The following is a 22318-nucleotide window of genomic DNA, read 5'->3' on the forward strand; positions in this document are numbered from 1 at the left end:
GTGTAAGCTATATAGTAATACAGTCATCTTCAAGAATCAAGGATACTGGGTTTCAGTTTAACAGTTTCAGGTATTTCTTTCTAGCCCAATACACTAAAAACTAAAAAGGAATATCTATATAACACATAGGATAACCTCCAGAATGACTTCTCGACTCCATTTGAAATCTCTCATCCACTGAAACTTTATTTTGTTTCATTTCTCATCCCCCTTTTGGGCAAGAAACCTTTCTTAGTCCCATGGTGCTGGGTCCAGACTCATCCCCAGGAGTCATGTCCATGTAGCCAGGGAGATTTATACCTCTGGAAGTCATCTCCCCCTAGTGGGGAGGGCAGTGAGTTTACCTGCAGAATTGGTTAGAGACAGAGGCCACATCTGATAAACAAAAGGGGGTTTCAGGGGGTGTCTCTTAGGCACAATTATAGGTAGGCTTCGCTTCTCCTTTGCGGTAACAAGCTTCATAGGTGCAAGCTCCAAGATCAAGGGCTTGGACTTCTAAATTGGTAGTCCCCAATGCTTGTGAGAATATCAGTAATTCCCCAGGTGGGGAAGTTTAACATTTCTACATTTTTCTCCAATCCTTCAAGGGGGCCTTGCAAATACATTTTTATTCTCTGCTCAGATTACTCTGGTATGTATTGGGGCTTCACACCAACCTGTACAAACCAACCAGATTGTACTCTCTGTTCAAAGTTCCATGTAATTATGGTGTTTGAATAAACTGACCATACAGGTTAAAATAGATAGTGTGCCTCAGAAAATTTAAATTTTGCACCAAATAAACATCTCTTCCTTTGGTTCCATTTGGCTCTTAACATTAAAAACAATTAAAAAAAAAAAAAAAAAGTGACACCTGAACAATTAAAACTTCAAGTAGTACTATGAGGCTTCTGATTAAGAACAGTAGTTCCCAGCCCCATTCTATCAGCTTCTCATTCTCCTAAGGCAACTACTTTCAATTCTTTCAGTTTTTCTTCAGAATTTACCTCTATATATCTAAATAATAAGACCTGACTGATATTTCTTGATTGCTTTTTCAAAATCTCTCTTCCTCCCTCCCTCACACACACACACACACACACACAAATACAAATATTCACTTCCTTTCTGTTTAATTTCCCTGGCCTCTCAAGCAATACCATGCAGTGGGTCTGCTTAAACAATGGGAATTTATTAGCTCACGGTTTTGAGGCTGAAGAGAAAGTCCAAATCAGGGCATCATCAAGGCGATGCTTTCCTCCTGAGGACCTGTGTTCCGGGGCTGGCTGCTGGTGATCCTTGGTCCTGGGCTCCTCTGTCACATAGCAGTGCACATGGCAGCCTTTCTTGGACTCTCCCTTCTTTTCTGGGTTCTGTTGAATTTCAGCTTCTGACTGCTCCCTGTGGCTTTCTCTCTGTGTATGAATTTTATTCCCCTTTTAAAGGACTCCAGAAAGAGGATTAAGACCCATCCTGATTGTGATGACAATCTGGTTCAGGAGATGGGGAGATGGGACTAGTGATCCCTAACGACTCTTCTACTTCTAAGATTCTGTAATTTGTTCTAACTGAGGGGATAGGAACATAGGACACATGAGCAATATTGAATTCAGTTGCAATCCTAGGAAAATAAGCATGTCAGGAGAGCCTGAGGAACTTGTAAGTTTTGATACATTGGATGGGAACTGACTATTGGACCAGAAGGTCCTGATTGTTAGAAAGTTAGTTTCAGGTAGAGTTCTCATCTCTCCTTGACATTAGGGCATAAGGCTGGGAGGTGAGGGTGAAGGCAGCTGGCCAGGAGTCTCTATTGAAGCTGGGCTGAGATACCTGGAAGGGCATCTTCATACAGCTATTGCCAGAAACTCTGTATTTTGCTGTCTGTCAGCAAGGCAAAGAAGGGTCTACTCATTTATTGATAAAGCAGAAGATACACAATGAACCAGCCACAGGCCCCCTTCAAGCTTGGTTTCTACTAGGAGACAGTAAGAATGTGCATGGTGGTGGCATCTGGGGCAGGACAAGGGTGCCCTCTCAGATCCGCACTACGATTGTACGGCTTCCCTCCCTCTACTCTGGGTATATTGCCCAGCACATTCCAGGTCATCAGCCTCTTGTTTCTTTTATCTTCATAGTGATTCTCGGATTACTCAGCAAGTGCTTGCTCTTTAGAACAAGCAAATGACTTCACTTCTTACAAATCTGCTTATCTTTCTGTACTGCCTTTAGCATCTCATTGGAAAAAGGGATGAAGGCTGTGCCTGTCATTTATTAGCTGTGACTGCTTAACTTCTCTAGCCCTTGATTTCCTCATCCATAGCAAGAGCTTGAGCATACCTACCTCCTAATTCTGCTTAAGGATGAAATGAGTGAACATACACAGACGCTGCGTGCTCAGCCCATAGTAGGCACTCAGTCAGTGTTTCTTCATGGTGATGGCATGTCTCCTCTACTTCCACCCAGCATGTGCCCCCCTCCCGAGCCCCCCACTTTCACGTGGGTGGGCAGAAGAGGTGCCAGTGGTTCTCATTCTACAGTGACCTTTCACAGTTATGGTGCTGAGTTGTTGAAAGGGGCATCTCTGTGTTGAGAAGACTTAAGAAATCTCTTTTTTTTTTTTTAAATTTAAAAATTAGAAAACAATGAACTTAATTTGGGAGGGAATGTAAGAAAATTTTGCCTTTGCCACTTTGAAAATATATTTCTCTTTGCCTCGTGCCTGCCTGACTTCCCAGCGTCCCCGTGCGGCCCGGGCATGGCCAGTGCGGGTGCAGAGGCCCCGGCCCTGGGAGAGCCCCGGCGGGAGCGGGTGGCCGAGCAGCCGAGCGGGCCCGTGGCTGGCGAGGGGCCGGGCCGGGGCCGGAGCTCGGGCGGCGGAGCTGCCGGCTCCTTCATGATGAGAGATTTTGGAATGCTTCTCTCTCCTCTAAGTAGTTGGTAGTTTGGGTGGTGAAGAGATGGCTGACAGTGTCAAAACCTTTCTCTGGGACCTTGGCAGGGGAATCAAAGACTCCATCTGGGGCATTTGTACCATCTCAAAGCTAGATGCTCGAATCCAGCAAAAAAGAGAGGAGCAGCGGTGGAGAAGAGCAAGTAGTGTCTTGGCCCAGCGGAGAGCCCAGAGGATAGAGCGGAAGCAGGAAAGTGAACCACATATTGTTAGTAGAATTTTCCAGTGCTGTGCTTGGAATGGCAGCGTATTCTGGTTCAGTCTCCTCTTGTTTTATTGAGTGTTTATTCCTGTGCTTCAGTCAGTAACAGCACAAATTATTGGTGATCCATCACTACATGGAGATGTTTGGTCATGGCTGGAATTCTTCCTTATGTCAATTTTCAGTGCTCTTTGGGTGCTCCCCCTGTTTGGCTTAGCAAAGTTGTCACTACCATTTGGTTTCAGGATATAGCTGATCTGGCATTTGAGGTATCAGGGAGGAAGCCTCATCCATTCCCTAGTGTCAGTAAAATAATTGCTGACATACTCTTCAACCTTTTGCTGCAGGCTCTTTTCCTCATCCAGGGGATGTTTGTGAGTCTCTTTCCCATCCATCTCGTTGGTCAGCTGGTTAGTCTCTTGCATATGTCCCTTCTCTGCTCTTTTTATTGCTTCGAATATCGCTGGTTCAATAAAGGAATTGAAATGCACCAGCGGTTGTCAAATATAGAAAGGAACTGGCCTTACTACTTTGGATTTGGTTTGCCCTGGCTTTTCTCACAGCAATGCAGTCCTCATGTATTATCAGTGGCTGCCTCTTCTCTATCTTCTTTCCTTTGTTCATTATCAGCGCCAATTAAAAGACCCCTGGCAAAGCATACCTTTTCCAGTTGCGCCTCTTCTCCTTGGTGGTCTTCTTAAGCAACAGACTCTTCCACAAGACAGTCTATCTGCAGTCTGCTCTGAGTAGCTCAACCTCTGCAGAGAAGTTCTCATCTCCATATCCATCACCTGCCAAACTGAAGGCTGCTGCAGGCCACTAAATCTCCTGCCATCTGAATGGGGTGGGTGGGATTGGAAGGAGGCTGTGGCAGATCTTTTCCCTGTTCACCTTCCCCTACCCAGGGAAGGCAGGACCCAGTCTGCCAAGGGCCCTCTGCATATTCTCTTCCCTCCGAGGAATTGGAATTTTTGTCTCTGGTGCATGTAAGGCAGAATCTCCTGACACCAGTATGTGGATTTGTAACATCACCACTGAGTCTGAAAGGACCACAGGTTTTTCTGCAGCTATTTTCTAGCGGTTGCCAGCCCCTGTGTCTGGACTGATTTGAATGCTTTGATTTTCTCCCTGTGCCATTTACCCTCCTACCTCCCCTTCCTGCCTTCCATCACCCTTGGATGAATGGATTTTGTAAATCTAGCTGTTGTAATTTGTGGATTTGTTATTTTTGTTTTTTTTTCTGTGAAGCACATACATTGGATGTGGGGGTAAAGGAATTGTTCCTCGTCACTCCCTTTATAGCCATCACTGTCTTCTTTCTTGTAACTCAGGTTAGGTTTTGGTCTCTTGCTCCACTGCAAAAAATAAATAAATAAATAAAAAACGAGCCTGAAGACATGGGACAGGAGGAAAGACCTCCTGACCAGATCTGCTGAGTTTTGAGGAGTGATTTTCTTTCTTTCCCTTGAAGGGGAAAAAGCTTTTTTTCACTGGTACATTTAAAGTTCCCCAAGTGTGGGGAGGTACCAATTCTGGACAGGTGCCACTGCAATACAGAATGGTCAGAGAACCTAAACTTTTAAACTCTGAGAGGTCTGAAATTTATTGTTGGCCACTGCCACATCTGTCTGGTATTTCAAAGGAATATTGGGTGCTGTGAATAGGAACTGATGGGGTAAACTTATTAAACACATATACCTGTGAGAAAAAAAAAAAAAAAAAGAAAATATATTTCTGAATCATTTATGTTCCAGGAGGAGGAGGCCTTTGAGAGTACCAGTGAGGAAGAGTTTGGAACTGAGGATCACCAGAGTCTAAATTCTGTTGTTGATGTTGAAGATCTTGGCAAAATTATGGATCGTGTGAAGAAAGAAAAGGTACTCTTTTTTTTTGGGAAATACTGAACTTGGGTCTTGCAGTCAGTTATCATTCTACCATTCTGTGTTGGTGTGTTTAGAAATAAAGAGTTTTGTTTCTCTGCCTCCTGTCATGAGAAGCTTATAATTTTTTGCCATTTTTATGTAAGCTCTGTGTAAATCTTTCCTCTGACCTTGAAGGAGGTTAGGTAGAACATTTTAGGGCAAGGAGTGAGAGTGGGATAGCAGGGGCTTCATTCATTGCTGTGGCTGAGGATGGCAGGGTTGAACAGCATGCTGGCTTGAACAGCATGCTAGATTTACCAGCACTGAGATTCCAAGTGGAGCTCTGGTGTCAAGTTGCTTCCCTGGAATACAAGCTGAGGGGTACTAGGGGCTTAAGGATGGCAGCTTGGCCTGTAGGTGTTGAGATCAGCTTCAGTGGAGGCCCTGGGAATCCAAGAAGTGTTAGGCTGGATTGTCATCGTTTACGTGAATAGATGAATCCTCTACAGTGTAGTAGATGATTTCAATGATCTAAAATTAAAATATTACAATATATAGTAAAGTTTCAACTTACATGTATTTTGGAAATTGATAATTCCAAATGTATCAAATACGTAAGTCTTAGAAAAGAAGTAAAACTATCTCTGTTTGCAGATAAAACCTGGACAATCTGAGAAAATCAATGAAAAAATTAACACAAACTCAAATGAAAGAGTTCATTAAGGTAGCAGGATATAGTAATGTAAAAAGCCAGTAGACCTACTTTCAAATAGTAACCAGTTAGATGCTCTGGAAGAAGAGAAGACCCAATTTACAATAGCCACATAAAAGATAAATAATTACATAGGAATAAATTTAAAAAGAAATGTCCTAAACATATGTGAGGAAAGCTTTAAACCATGCCCCAAAGACATAAAAATAAACTTGAATAAATGGAAAGACATCCTGTGTTCTTAGATAGGGTAACTCAGTTTTGTAAGGGTGTTAGTTCTCCTGAGTTAATTCATGTGGAAAAATAAGCATGCAAGAATAGTTAGGCAAACCTTGGAAAAAGGGGGCAGTAAGAAGTACTAGCCCTGTTAGTTTATGGAAATATGCTACCAGCCTTTTTGTGGAACCGGCTTATGCAACAGAACACAATTCTAGGAATAGACCCTGGTATATATGGGAATTTCATATATGATAAAGGTGGCATCTTAGGTTACTGGGGAAAAATGGACTTTTAAAATAACTGGTATTGTGACAATTGGATAGTGACTTGGTAAAAGTTAAATTGGCTCCATACCCTCATACCATGCATCAGAATAAATTCTAAATAGATCAGAGATCTGAAAGTTGAAAAGAAAATTATATCAATACTACAAGAATTGGATGCATTATTTTATGAACTGGAGAAAGACTTTCTATATGCTTCAAAATCTAGTAGCAATAAAAGAAAAGATTGAATTTATCAATGATTTTATAAAAGGGTATTGTGCTGGCTTGGATATGTTATGTCCCCCCAAACGCCATTATCTTTGATGCAGTCTTGTGTGGGCAGAAACGTATTGGTGTTGATTGGGTTGGAGACTTTTGATTGGATAATTTCTGTGGAGATGTGATCACTCAACTGTGGGCAAGATCTTTCATTGGATAATTTCCATGGAGGTGTGGCCCCGCCCATCCAAATTTGCCTTGAAATAAGGCCTTGATTAGTTTACTAGAGCACTATATAAGCTCAGACAGAAGGAACAAGCTTGCTACAGCCAAGAGGGACACTTTGAACAACGCACAGGAGCTGAGAGAGGAGTTGCAGATGAGAGACAGTTTGAAGATGGCCGTTGAAAGCAGACTGTGTCTCTGGAGAAGCTAAGAGAGGACAAACACCCCAAGAGCAACTGAGAGTGAACTTTTTGAGGAACTGAAGCCTAGAGAGGAACATCCTGGGAGAAGCCATTTTCAAACCAGAACTTTGGAGCAGACGCCAGCCATGTGCCTTCCCAGCTAACAGAGGTTTTCTGGACACCATTGGCTGTTCTCTAGTGAAGGTACCTGATTGCTGATATGTTAACCTTGGACACTTTATGGCCTTAAAACGGTAACTATGTAACCACATCAACACCCTTTATAAAAGCCAATCCATTTCTGGTGTTTTGCATCCTGGCAGCATTAGCAAACTAGAATAGGTATGCATGGCAAAAATCTCCTGCTGTAAGCAAAATAAAAAGACAAATAACAAAGTAGGAGAAAGTATTAGCCCCTTATATAACATGCAAAGGACTAATCTTTCTACTATACAAATAACTCTTAAAAATTGAAAAAAAAAAGACCTAAAAGAAAAATGGTCAAACAAGTGAATAGACAATTCTCAGAAAAATCTATACCCATTACACATAGATCTTAAACATATGAAAAAATGCTCAGTTTCACTCAGAATGAGGCAAATGCAAATTAAAACTCATTGAGATACCGTTTCTCACCTATCAAATTTGCAAAAATTCAAAACCTGGACAGCACAGCACAGTCAGTTGGTGAGGCTGTGAGGAAGTAGGCACTTAAGCATTGCAGGTGAGAGTCCAAAATGATATAAACCATATGGAGGGACTTTTGGCAGTCTTTACCAAAATCACAGGGACATTTACCCATGATCCAGCAGGCCCAGTGACATAAATTTGCCTTGAAGATGTACCTTCACAAATACAAGACAGCATTTACTTAAGGTTATGCATTGCAGCATGTAAGGGAAACAATGCTGTAGGATACTGGTTGTCAAAAAACACAGTATAACACAATGGAATGTTGTGCAATTGTGCAAAATAAGGAGATGGATCTGTGTACATCAATGTCATTTCCAAATGGTGATGGATTTGATTTGGAGGTTTGGTGTGAACTTATGATTTAAAAAATGTAGCTTATGGTTATATTTATAAATTTATAACTTGAATATTTGTGTGTGTTGTGTGCATGTGTGTATAAACAATATTTTCTGGCTATGTTCACTGAAAGGACTTGGAAACAATGAGGATATCAAGCACTTAAATCTTGTTTTCTAAGTATCATTCCCTACTAAAAGGAATTAGGGCCCTTGGGAGAAATAGCTGACTCCAGGGTTGGGGAAAGGAGAGTACAGATGAGCCTGGAATATCTTGTTGTGTAATAGGTCCACAAAGATTGATGGAAACATCTAGAAAGGACACAGGAGCCAGCTTGAAGGGTTTCCCACAGGCTAAATTTGGTTCAAATTGAGCATCAAATGATTAATGACAGTAATAGATTATGTTACATCAAATTAAAAAAAAAAAATCCTCGTGCTGAAACTCAGAAAAAGCAGAGGAGTAGGGGAAAATCATTACAGAAGATTTCCAAATAATAAATATAAACAGCATGATAGAATTAGAAAATCACCAGTTTGCTATCCTTTGTGTAATAATTGATTTGTGCAAAGATGAGGTGAAATGTCTTTGGGGAACAGATATTCACATGGTCTGAAAATATCACCAGAAACTAAGCCACCTAGAAATGCCAAAAATAAGTGGATGAGTGGGAGAAATAGCCCCACAGATTACTTACTAATTATGAAAGGAAAAATGTACCTTTACAAATGGAGAGATCCAGTGGTCCCCACCTAGACCAACTATTCAAATTCAGCATAGTCATTAGTAGTAAAAGTCAGCCTCATGTGACACCTGATAAGAAGTAGCAAGAAGTATACAACATCATCTAAGTAGTATTATTGTCAAAAAATGCTTAACCTTAATCTAACCATTGGAAACAATCAGACAAATCCAGAATGTGGGACATTTTATGAGACCACTGGCCAGAGTCTTTAAAAAGTCACTGTCATAAACAATAACAATAATAAAATACAGGACAGTTCTAGAATTTGACAAGACTGAAAGAAACATTTCCAAATACATTGTGTAAACTTTGATTTTGGATTGAAGAGAAAAGGATGTTGTCAAGATATTTGGGAAATTTTGAAATGAACTCTTTATTAGATAATACTGAATTGTTAATTTTCTTAGGTATAATAATGGTATTGCGGTTTTGTGGGAGGATGTCCTTTTTTTAGGAGATGCATGCTGAAGTATTTTAGGGGTGAAGTGTTCTGGTATTTGCAACTTACTTTTAAATGGTTCACCAAAATTTTATTTATACACACATGTATACATATGTTATGTGGAAATAGGGAAGGGAGGATATGATATGATATGATTTTTGCTCTCTGAAGCTAACATGGTGAGTCTAGGTGATGGGGATATGGGCCTTCATTTTTCCTGTCAACTTTTCTGAGCGTTTGAATTAAAAGTTTGGAATGGGGAGACTACATTCCTCCATCTAAAAAACCCCAAAAGAAACAAAACCAAAAAAATCAAAACAAAATAAAAAAAAAACCAAAACCCAGTTAAAACTGAATTATAAACTATTTATGATATTGCCCTATGGAAATATTACTTTTGCTGGGTTATGGAAGTTTCTTCTAGTTCTTGATAGGACTAGTTGTGAATGAATAGTTTTGAATTATAAAAAATCTTATTCCTTACATAAAGTGGACCATCCTCTACTTTTTTTTAAACTTATTATTATTTTATTTATTTTTTTATTTTGAAATAAATTTAAAGTTATAGGAACAGTTGCAAAAACAATACTAACCCCATACACAGAACTTCAGCGTGCCCTGACCCCCCCTCCCCCAATACCCTAATCCACCAACTTTAACATGCTGTCACATCGCTATTTCTTTCCTTCCCTATCTATCATCCATCATCTATTGCTCTGTCTTCTGAACATGAGAGCTAGCCGCACACATCCTTGAACAAACGCTATGATTCACATATACACTTCCCATGAACAAGAACATTCTTTTATGCAATCCCATTAAGCACAGCTAAGAAGTACAAGAGATTCAACAATGATACAAAGCTTACATTCTGTATTTCCTTTTCCTTATGTCTCAGCTGTGTCCCTTTGAGCCTCCTGTCCTTCATCCTCCGATCCCATCCAGGTTCATCCTTGGCATTCAGTTGTCATCTATTTAGACTGTCTTTTTTATTTTTATTTTTTTTCAATTGTGGAAACATATATACAGCCTAAATCTTCCCATTCCACCCCCTCCCTAGCCTTCCATTAGTGGGATTAATCACATTTAGAATGTTGTAATGTTCTTTCCCACCATCCATTACTAGAAATTCCCTTCACCTCAAACAGCAACCCTACACTCATTTCTTAACTCCCTATTGCCCCTTCCCCCATTTCTCTTAACCCATACTCTACTTTTCATTTCTATGGTCATATTCTCTGATAATTTCTTTGTGTTTACTGTGGGGCTTAAAATTAATCTCTTAAATTCTTAACAATCTTGTTTTTCTTTGATATCACCTTCACTTCAATAGGACACATAAACTATGTTCCTATACTCCTCCATTCCCCCACCTTTATATAGTCTAAAATTACATATTTTACATTGAGTTCAAAACCACTGATTTGTCATTAGAGTTTGTGTATTTTATATCATGTAGGAAGTAAATAGTGGAGTTACAATTCAAAAATTATTGACTTCTGTTTGTATTCCATTGTGGTCGGAGAATGTGCTTTGAATATATTCAATTTTTTTTGTTTTTTAAATTTCTTGAGGGTTGTTTTATGTCCCAGCTTTTGGTCCCTTCTGGAGAAAGATCCGTGATCACTAGAGAAAAATGAGTGCCCTGGTGATTTGGGATGTAAGGTTCTATATATGTCTGTTAAAATTCTCTATATCTCTTTCTCCTTTCTTTGTGTCTCTGTCGGTAGGGCTCCCTTTAGTATCTGAAATAGGGCAGGTCTTTTATTGGCAAACTCTCTCAGCATTTTTTTGTCTGTGAAAAATTTAAGCTCTCCCTCAAATTTAAAGGAGAGTTTTGCTGGATAAAGTATTCTTGGTTGGAAATTTTTCTCTCTCAGAGTTTTAAATATGTCATGCCACTGCCTTCTCGCCTCCATGGTGGCCGCTGAGTAGTCACAACTTAGTCTTATGTTGTTTGCTTTGTATGTGGTGAATTGCTTTTCTCTTGCTGCTTTCAGAACTTGCTCCTTCTCTTCAGTATTTGAGAGTCTGATCAGAATATGTCTCGGAGTGGGTTTATTTGGATTTATTCTATTTGGAGTTCGCTGGGCATTTATGCTTTGTGTATTTATATTGTGTAGAAGGTTTGGGAAGTTTTCCCCAGCAATTTCTTTGAATACTCTTTCTAGACCTTTACCCTTCTCTTCCCCTTCTGGGACACCAATGAGTCTTAAATTTGGACGTTTTATATTATCTATCGTATCCCTGGGATCCGTTTTGATTTTTTCGATTTTTTCTCTGTTCTTTCTTTTGTTCTTTCATTTTCTGTTCTGTGGACTTCTAGGACACTGAGACGTTGTTCAACTTCCTCTAATCTTGTATTGTGAGTATCCAGAGTCTTTTTAATTTGGCCAACAGTTTCTTTTATTTCCATAAGATCTTCTATTTTTTTATTTACTCTTGCAATGTCTTCTTTATGCTCTTCTAGGGTCTTCTTTATGTCGCTTATATCCTGGGCTATGGTCTTCTTGATGTCCTTTAAATCCTTTGCCATGTTTTCGGTCCTCGATTGTAGTTCTTTGATTAAATGTGCCAAGTACTGTGTCTCTTCTGATATTTTGATTTGTGTGTTTGGAAATGGGTTCTCCCATATCATCTGGTTTTATCATATGCATTAAGATTTTCTGTTGTTTTTGGCCTCTTGGCATTTGCTTTGCTTGATAGGGTTCTTTCAAGTTGTAAAAAAAGATACCAATCTAATTTGTCAGAAGCACAAGTTGGTGGCATACACTTTCTCTAACTAACCAGCAGATGGCGTCTGCGAGTCACCTATACCACTCAAGTCAGTTCTCTTCAACCTTGTCCCCGCGGTGTGTGGGGAAATGATTCTTGTGGGGTTCAGTTGGTGAACTCGGTTTGGGTGTGTTGCTGGAGCCATCCACCCTGAATGTGGGGCGTGTGTCCGGGTGGCCAGGGAGGAAGGGCAGCTTTAATATTCAAACCCCCCAGGTTCCTGGAGATTCAAGGTTGCCACAAGAGTGTAAGCCTTCATTTCAGTTTAGCCCCAGACCCTCTCTCTTGCTGTCCCACAAACCACCGTACTTGGCGCAGCGTCCCTGGGTTTTCTGAGCGGGCCCCCTTTCTCAGCTGTGATCTTCCAGGACCTCTGCTGAGGGAATGCTGTGCTACATCACCAGTGCGTGCCATCCCTCAAGGGAAGCCCTGGGCTGCCAGGCCGTGCAGGGGCACTCTCAGCCTGATGCAAAGATGGCCAAACGGGGCATCTCAACCCCCCCCTCCTCGCACAGTTCCTCCTTCCCAGCTCCAGGACAAGTGGTGGGGCTCTGGGCTGTGGGCATGGCCCCAGGCAGGAGTTTATCCAGCCCTCTGGGGAGCCAGCTGCGAGCCGCAGGGTTTCTTTGTGCTTCTGGCTCTCCTCTCCGCTCCCCTGGCCGTGAGGGTATCTGCAGCGGGCTATCCTCCAGGCCAGACACAGAGAGGCCGGCTCAGCCCTCTCTTGCTGTGTTTTACTGCATGGTTCCCACTGTCACAACTGCAGCTGCTCCTGGGTTTCCCCCCCCTTTCTTTTTTAAAGAGCCAGTCAGTCTCCAAACGCCAACCCCTGGCTTCCCCATACCGCAACGTGGCTGCAGGTCTTCCAGCCAGCTTACTCACTTGTTTCAGAATGCAGACTCCCGGTTTTACCAAGTATACGGCCCCTGTGGTACTAGCAGACCTCGTCCAGCTGGTGCATCGCTGAAACCGGTATTCTGGGTCACTTTCTGGTTTTTATCTAGTATTTTTCACAGAGGTGTTTTTTTGCCCTGTCTCACCTAGCCACCATCTTAGGTTCTCCCCATCCTCTACTTTTATTCTGAGTGGCCCCATACTATAGCAAATGGTAATTTAAGGATATAAATTCATGATTATGTATTTAATTTTGTCTATGTAAACAAAAATTATCTTTACTATAAATTAAACCTGTAGTAATGAAAATTTAGAGAATAGAGAAGGGGAAAAAGCCCACCAATAATCCCAACTTCCCAGAATAATCAATATTAGTATTCGGTATAATTATTTTAAATTTTTGTTTCATATGCATATAAATCTATTCTATCCAACTCTTTATTTTGAAAAATTTCAAACATTTAGAATAGTTGAAAGCATTTTGCCATAATGCTTTGTCTGTATATGTATGTGTATATGTGTGTGTGTGTGTGTGTGTGTGTATTTAAACTTTTAGAAATACTTTCAAACTTAAAGGACAGTTACAAAAATAATACACACTCCATACAGGTAACTCCTGCATGCCCCTATCCTCCCAGAGATCCAGATCCACCAGTTCTAACATTCCGCCACATTTGTTCTATCATTCTCTTTATCAGTCAACCAACCAACCAGTCTTTCTATCTATCCATCTGTCTGTCTATTTATCAATACATTTTCTGACTATTTGAGTGTAGTTTGTATACATTGTGCTCCTTGAACACTTCATAAGAACAAGGATATTCACTTATGTAACTACCTTAAGTGCAGTTACCAAGTTTAAGAAATTTAACATTGATATAAAGCTTACAGTCTCTATTCCAATTTTTTTATATGTCCCAAAATATTCCTTTGGGTCTTTTCTCCTCCCTTATTAGATCCTATCCAGGATTATGTATTGCATTAAATTGTCATTGTCTCTTTAGTTGGTATCTTGGTGCCTCAGTCAAAATTTCCAATTTAATACCTTATTACATAGGTTAAAACATTCAAAGAATATAGTCCTCTGTCCCTATTTTTCCTGAATCTACTTTTCACCGGTAATTAGCTTTTATAATTTGGCAGTAATCTTCCAGGCATTTTACTGCCTTTACAACCGCACCTACATTTGTATATGATTTTGTTTTTAGGCTACATAGTTGGGATCATTTTGCATGCCGAGTCTATGGGCTGCTTTTTTCATTTAACAGGACAGCTTTCCAGGCCCGTCACATGGATCTATCTAATTCACTTAAAGGTTATGGAGTAGTTCATAATTATGTCCCACAATTTGACTATTGTTGACTAACATTTAGCTGTCTTTTAATTGCTGTAATGAACATTCTTGCTCTTATATCATTTGTGGCTGGTGTAAGTGTCTGAGGAATAAATTCCTAAAAGGGAAACTTCTGGCTCATAGGGAATTTTATAGTTTTGATAGATATTTCCAAAGTGCCCTCTATAAAGTTTTGCCCTCTTGCTGACAACATAGGAGAGATAAGAGAATGCTTATTTCTCCACACCCTTGAAACCAACGTTTCACCAATCTTTCAATTTTTGCCAATCTGAAAAGTGAAAAATAGTAACTTCATTTTAATATTCATTTCTTTAATTTTGAGTGAGCTTGACACGTTTTCATGTATTTATTGTCCATTTGTCTTTTTTTTCTGTTCTTCTATTATATTGTATTGTTTGTCTTTTTTAAGGCCTGTAACCAAAAAATACTCAGGTTAACATAGAACTATAACATTTTAAATTATTTTCTGAACTTAAATTACTGTCTGTTCTCTTGTGGCAGTGTTTTGTTGCTTACTTATTTCCCAGGATGTCCATGTGTTGGTGTTGTCCCTATCATTTTCAGTAGCTTTGTATTTTAGATGCCCTGGAAGAAGAGCTACTGAAAATGACAAGAGTACAGGCTGCAGGTTCAAGGCCTTGCCCAGCTGGTTTGTTTGGTGATCCTGGCACAGCTTGACCTTCCCTGTCTGGGGTCCCCTTGTCTAAACAACACGGGTGCAGCCCCTACCTCTCTCACAGAGTCGGGAGTCAGAGGAGAGCTGACGGGAAATGCCCTTTAACCTCCAGAAGCCTGGTACACATCAAAATGAGAAGTAAATTTGCCTTTTAAAATTGCTCATACATTTTTCTAGAGTCAGCCGTTTGGTCTCACTTTTGCTTTCTTTTTTATTGTGGTAACATATCTAACATAAAGTTTGCCATTTTAACCTGCTTTCAGTTCTTTTGGGTATAGTCCTCCTTTGGTCTGATTGTGGGTTTTCTGCTATTATAGTCAACATTGGCCTGAAACCTTTTATACTTTTTAAAAGTGTTTGAATCATTTCCTTAGGTTATGTTTTCCCCAAGTTGACATATTGGGTCAAAGTGAATTTATAATTTTGTAGCCTTTAATTAAAAATCTGAGTAATCTCAATTGATAGGGAAATATCTTAAAATGGGATAGAGTTTAATACATGAAATATTCTTTTCCAAATCAGTGGCATTAATTACATTTACAGTGTTGTGCAACCATCAACACAACCCATTACAAAACTTTTTCATCACCCTAACTAAATGCTATCCCCATTGGACACTAACTCCCCTCCCTGCCCCCAACCCCATCCCCCAGCCTCTGGTAACCTGTAGTCTACTTTCTGTCTCTATGAATTTGCTTATTCTAAATATTTCATATAAGTGGACTGACATAGTATTTGTCCTTTTGTGTCTGTCTTATTTCCCTCAACCTGGTGTTTTCAGGGTTCATCCATGTTGTAGCTTATATCACCACTTCATTCCTTTTTAAGGCTGAATGATATTCTATTGTACATATATACCACATTTTGTTTGTCCATTTATCTGCTTATGGACACTTGGGTAGCTTCTGCCTTTTGGCTACTATGAAGAATGCTGCTGTGAACATCAGTGTACAAGTGTCTGTTTGAGCCCCTGCTTTCAGTTCTTTTGGGTATAGTCCTCCTTTGGTCTGATTGTGGGTTTTCTGCTATTATAGTCAACATTGGCCTGAAACCTTTTAAACTTTTTAAAAGTGTTTGAATCATTTCCTTAGGTTATGTTTTCCCCAAGTTGACATAGTGGGTCAAAGTGAATTTATAATTTTGTAGCCTTTAATTAAAAATCTGAGTAGTCTTAATTGATAGGGAAATATCTTAAAATGGGATAGAGTTTAATACATGAAATATTCTTTTCCAAGTTATGAGTGATCTAATTTGCATAGGTCTCTGGATTTTCACCCAGGTCGAGAGAAGATATTTAAAGCTTTATTTGTAGTGAGTGAAAAGTTTGTGGAGTTCTGAGTGCATTTTTTCTCTGCTTTTTCACTTATGGCCGTTAGAGGGTGCTGGAGAAAAAGCACTAATCAAAAATTTCGACACCCCTGTAAATTATTTTTAAAATGAAATGATTTTGGACTTTCTGATCTTTAAGCAGCTGAGCTTTGATATTTTAGGTTTCTTATAAAAATCATACAGTTTCCCATAAAATCATCAGATTTCGGGGAAATATCTATTTTTTCCCACTTTTAGTACAATGAGAAAATAAGTCACCAATTCTTGTTTTTCCTGTTGTTTAACCTGTTGTTAGGTTACAGCAGAGTTTCCAACTGCATGTCATCTGTTTTCATTTTATATTGGACATAGTACACTGAAGCCGGTGATGGAAGTTACTACTGCGTGGTTTTTTTTTCTGTCTTATTTTGGTCATCCTCTTGGGGGCCTGTTCACACATCTTTAATGTTACTCGTCACATTAAGTTGCCCTCATTGTTATCCCAGAGGGAGGCAGCACGTTCTACTGTCCACTCTAGTGCTTGAGAGCAAAGCGACTCTGGAGTTGGGCGGAAGCTTTCCGGTTGTAAGACCTCTTCTTGCGTAATACTCGCTAACCTTTGTGGAGTCATGCTGTCTCAGCTTGTGTGCTGTGGGCAAGTTATTTAACTCCTCTGTGCTTCAGTTTTCTCATCTGACAAGTGGGGGATAATGACAGTACCTGCCTCATAAAATTGTTAGGAAAATTAGTTAATCCATCTAAAGTCTTTATATTATTGCCTGCCACATAGTAAGCACTGCATAACTATTTATTATTATGCATATAAGCAGTTGTCTTTAAATAGGATGATTTGGTCTGATGAGAGTACCCTCCCGGTGTTCTGACCCCCTCCCTCTATGGTAATATCGACGACAGTAATTTGTGGGCTGAAGAGAATTTGAAGGATGAGGGTGATTCTCAAGAATAAGAGAGGTTAATAAAGTTTAAAACACTGGAAAGCGTTAGGGAGACAGGCGCAGATGCAGACACAGTGGGTTAGGGAGCATGGCATGTTTGGGGAACTCTAAAGAGGTTGGTGTGTCTGGAGTAGAGTGGGCTGGGGATGTGTGGAGAGATGAAATAGAGAAGGAAGGCAGGGGCAGGGTCTTGGAGGGTTTTTCCTGCTGAAGAATGGGGGTGTGACCCTCATCCTTAGGCAGTGGGGAGCCATGCAAGTCTTGAATAGGGTGACTGGGTGGGAGTATAGGGGGAGGACCTGTCCAGTGGAGTTTCAGAGAATTAGGAGACATCAGGCCACATTGGATTATCTCATTCAGTCTTCACAGCGACCCTGACATGTCAGTACTATGATTATGTCCATTTTGCCATTTTACAGGGCAGGAAAATGAGGCTTAGAGAGGTTCAGCAATTTGTCCAAAGTCATGGCTCGTAAGTGTGGGTTCAAGCCCAGGTTCGCATCACTCTGTGTCCCTACCCTTTGCTGCCTCCCCAGGACAGAAGTCATTTCCTGAAGGGAAGCTGAAGAGTTTGGGTAGAGAACAAGGAGTCAGGAAGAGAGCCTGACAATCCCAGCTGGTTTATTTCCTATTCCTCTTATGTTGTGATTTATAATTATAAAGCCTGTTGCTACTTTTTTTTCCCCCTGCATTAAATAAATGTTGCTAAATACTCCCTTTGGCATGTTCTGGTTAAGCAGGCAAACAATAACATCAGTATCATTAATTTTGGAAATAAATGGCACATGCTTGATAATTACTCACCAGAGAAGCATTTCAATTTGCCAGCAATTTAAATTACAAAAAAGGTCTCATTAGCATGTCAATTTCCAATTTATAAAGTTACATAGTACTGTGGTGGAATAGCATGAAGCTTATTCTCTTTTTGTAATTATTTTTAAGGTTTTGAGTGTTTATCAACCAGAGACAAAAGGTGGCATCTTTTCACCCCAACACATTGCCTTTCGAGCAGCTTGAATCACCCATGGCCTGTGTAGCCAGGAGCACTTAACAGCGCGTTCAGGAGTTATATCCTTAATTCAGATTGTCCAAAATAGAATCAATGGGTTGAGTAAAACCATTTAAAGCTCCTGACATACCTGGCCAAAGTGCTCTTTAAAAAAGTTTGCATCCTGAAAACCTTGTATGTGTAAAGAGCTTTGAATCTTGATGAAAATTGATTTAAAAACTGAGCTAGGACACTTAAGTGTTGGTTTGGAGATTCCTCTCTTAAAGAAGTAGAAACCTGAGGAAATGGGGTTAAATTTCAGCTGAAGAAGTTTTAGTTACTCGCAAAGAAGAGTTTTTAATATTTTGAAAGTTGCTAGATCTAGAATTAGTTACTGCAAGAAGAGTGGGTTGTTATTTTAGGGCTAGAAGTATCTGTCTGGTAGTTTTTAGGCTTCTATTCATTTATTCAACCAATATTTACTGAACACTCACCCTGTGCTGGCACAGTCTGGGCCTCAGCAGGTTGACCGTCTATAAAAACGACCCCCAGAGAACCTAGAGATTCTGTATCCAGAGTTTTCTGCATGACTTTGATACTGATCAAAAGCAGCGGGTTCTCTGCCCGATGTGCTCAAATGACCAGTTCCTGAGATACCAGGGTTTCAAAGAGAGAAAGAGTTTATTGCTATGTGCAAAGCAGGAGATCAGATGGCCTATCATTCTAAAATTCTGTCTCTCCAAATTGCAGCAACTGATGGTTTTATAGTATCAAAAGGTGGGCACGTTTTTAGGGTAATGAGCATAATGGCTTGAGATGATGAGGTTAGAGACGATTTGGAATTGGGGTGGGTTAGTTCTGGGGTGACTCAAGGCTTTTCATTAATAAACATTAGGGATTGTCTCTAGTGATCATAAGACTCTAAAGTTTAAAAACAGGATAAGGGAGTGTAAGTGAGGGTCAGTCACAAGGTTTTTACAATCACAAGATAAAGGTTATACAATCATTATCAGCGATCAGGGCAGCTGGATTACAGTTCAGAGATTCCAGGTATTTCCTTCTGTCTATTCTAATATACCAGAAAGTAAAAAGGATTATCTTTATAATGATTCAGTAATCATAATCATCCCCTAAATCTTAACTTCTGTTACAAATTCATTAGCAAGGGATTCATGCAATGATAAACAAGGATCAGGAAAACAGATTTACACAGACTCTCCTTTCTAGAACAAATGTGTACTTTGGTAATGAAAAGCTTGTTTTGCAAGACACCTGTTTAGCAGTTCAACTAGGCTTCAGCTCCTCAAAAATGTCACTCTTAGTTGCTCTTGGGCATTTGTCCTCTCTTAGCTTCTCTGGAGCAAGTCTGCTTTCAAAGGCCATCTCCAAAATGTTGCTCTGTAAGCTGAAACTCCTCTCTCAGTTCCTGTGCATTCTTGAAAGTGTCCTTGGGTGTAGCAAGCTTGCTCCTTCTGTCTGAGCTTATATAGTGCTCTAGTAAATTAATCCTGCTGAATGGGCGGGGCCATACATCCATGGAAATTACCCAATCAGAGTTATCACCTACAGTTGGGTGGGTAACATCTCCATGGAAACACTCAATCAAAGAATTACAATCTAATTAACACTAAAAAGTCTGCTCACACAAGACTGCATCAAAGATAATGGCGTTTTGGGGTACATAATACATTCAAACCAGCACAGGTAGTATTGTATAATATGTTAAAAAAAAAAAACAAAGACAATTAGTACAACTTTTTGTTCTCATTATTACTTAAGATTCATTCAGTCCTGCTCATTTCTAAAGAACTTTTCACTTATTTATAGTCATTTTCATAAATGCCTAGGAAGTGAGCCTATACTTGGCTTTCCTTTTTGCATGTTGAGAATTCAGCTTGGAGAAGACTTGGGCGTGGGAAAAGGGAAGGGGTAGTGGTTATCCTTGGAGACAGGAAGACCTTGGAGACAGGGAGAACATTTGGGTGGTGACTGCAGTTGTCCCTTGGGAGAAACCAGGCACGTGGACAAGAAGCAGAGCAGTGTAGATGGAGAGAAGCAAAATGTTGGGAATTGAAACCCTAGAACTTGGTCACTCATTGGCAAATGGGTGTATAGGGGAAGGAGGAATTAAGGTTAGCTCAATCGGGTTCTTCACTTACTTCTGCTTAGGCCATGTAACAGCTACATATAAATAAATAAGTAAAATTTATGTTTTAAGTGGTCTTTTCATTGTTGTATTGTGGGGAGACAGTGAACTGTGTCTGCATCTGGGGAGTTAGAATTTGAATTTGAATGGAGCATTAAACCTCCTTGGGGCATGCTGTTTTTTTCAGAAATGAAGTTACTACTGACTGCCTTAGCTGGAAGGGATGATAAGTGCTCTTTGGCATGGCTCCAGACCTTTAATCATAGCTCGTGACCTGTTTCCCTTACAAGCTTTGTCTTTTAATGATTTAATCTGGAGTAGCGATGCTCATGTTTTATGATAGCTAATTCCGTAATGATGGGACATGGACAGTGCTCCATGGGCCTCTTTTAGAAATGTATTCATCCCACAGGGGTCAAGTTTTTGTCTGAAACCACAAGAGGGTGTCTGTGGAGCTCTGGGCACGTGGGCAGAGCGGTCAGAGTCCAGTGTTGTGGGCTGGGTCTAATTTTTGCTTCATGTGGCCTTTGGTTAAAGCAAATAAACCGGGGATGTTTTGTGGTGACAGAGGCTTTTGAGAGCAAGTGCTGCCTCCTGCTATCAGTTCTTGCATGATTGGTAGAGGAAACATAGTGACTTGCTGTGAAGTAAATTACTTCAGAGATGTTTAAATGTTCCCAAGGTCAAGGGTAGTTCATTTTGCTCCACTGTAAGACTTCCTTTTGAAGCTCACACCTTTGTTTTTAGGTTTGAAAAAGATTAAAAAAAAAAAAAGCCAAAAGTTTCTTTTATTTTAAAATATTTTAACAAAATAATAACTGAAGCCTTTTTATTTCAATGAAAAGCCCAGCATTAAACTCATTACTTTTATAATAAATAAGAGCAAATGATTGATGCTTGTTTAGAAATTTTTTCAGTTGCATCTGGAAATGTGTAGTTAAGAACTCTGTTAGCAGATGCAAAATTGTTTATTGGATTTACAATCTGATTATATTTAGCAGTTTGGATTGCCAACTTTGACTTTTAGACAGACAGAACATAATGTGGGTTTGCTTTTCTTTGACTCTCTAAAGTATTTTTTCATTGACTTCTTATTTCAAAGCAAGTCCTTTAATTAACAGAGGAGAAAGAGAAATTAACTCCTGATTTCTTTGGTTTACTTCTCTATTTTAAAAAATTTTTAGTGAATCCCCATTAGCTATTGCCCAGCTCCATCAACAGTCAAACCATGGGGCACCCCCCACCCCCCACTATCTACCCTCCTTATGGTCACTTCTGTATCAGTTTGAAGCAGATTTTAAGCATCATTATTTGTGAGGTGTTTTCATTTTTAAATAGAAAAGGTGTTATTGTAAATCTATTCACTGGTTCACTGGGGGCTGGATGACAGGGCATTTAAGATGACATGTGGTAGAGCTGCTGCCAAGGTGGGGCTTTAGTTTGAATGTCTGTAGTTTTTAGGATGTGTGATGAGTGTCTCCTTTGAAATAACGTAGGCTGTATGTGTTGTTTCTGAAACTGTTAGTTATTTCTATTAAAGAAGATAAATTTAAAAATAATTATTCATTAATGAATCAATTAAAATACTTATTAATTAATTCTTAATCAACCTGCTGTTTTCCAAAAAAGCTTTGAGATAACTTTAAAAGATATTTACATGTAATAAGATGTAAATACAGATGAAGTCAGTGCAAAGGGTGAACGAGGGTCATCCTGTAATATGCAGCCAATTATAGAGACAAGGGTGATGCAAGGTCTTACACAGTGATCAATTTTCTAGTGGTCATAGTCAAAAGGAAATGCAATTAGTTTTATAGTATCTTTAAGATTTCTTAAGTACATCTTTGTCTTTCATGGAAGAGAAATTCCTCCCACAGGCTCTTGTAAAAGGGCTTTTGGGGTGGTGGGTAGGGTAACTTGGTCTTTGAGCAGATGACTTTCTGGGCGGCTCAGAGCACTTTTCCCACTTATTTTGGGGGTTTGAAGCTCTAGTAACCAGCAGTGACTCTATTTTATTGAGCAACTCTTATGTATCAGGCACTGTGTCTGGTGATTTTATTTTACTTAATCTTCAAAACATTCCTGCTCCATAGATAGTATATTCCCATCTTTTCAGCTGAAGAAGCTGAAATTCAGAGAAAATAAGTAACTTACCAAAGTTAGGCAGCTGTCTCTGCTCAGATGGCTAA

The 22318-nt window shown here is 39.7% G+C and overlaps 1 protein-coding gene and 1 pseudogene across 3 annotated transcripts in view; both read left to right on the plus strand.

The window, feature by feature from the left end:
* Positions 1–22318, plus strand: part of LOC119517865 (S-adenosyl-L-methionine-dependent tRNA 4-demethylwyosine synthase TYW1) — a 225480-nt gene that overhangs the window by 11950 nt on the left and 191212 nt on the right. For all 3 annotated transcript variants that reach the window (XM_037814927.1, XM_037814928.1, XM_037814929.1), the window contains one exon: positions 4886–5008. In XM_037814927.1, the coding sequence (XP_037670855.1) occupies positions 4886–5008 (123 nt within the window). The remainder of the gene's footprint in view (positions 1–4885; positions 5009–22318) is intronic.
* Positions 2901–3956, plus strand: LOC119517866 (annotated as a pseudogene).

The sequence above is a fragment of the Choloepus didactylus genome, chromosome 21, assembly GCF_015220235.1.
Source record: "Choloepus didactylus isolate mChoDid1 chromosome 21, mChoDid1.pri, whole genome shotgun sequence".
In the NCBI taxonomy this organism is placed as follows: Eukaryota; Metazoa; Chordata; class Mammalia; order Pilosa; family Megalonychidae; genus Choloepus; species Choloepus didactylus.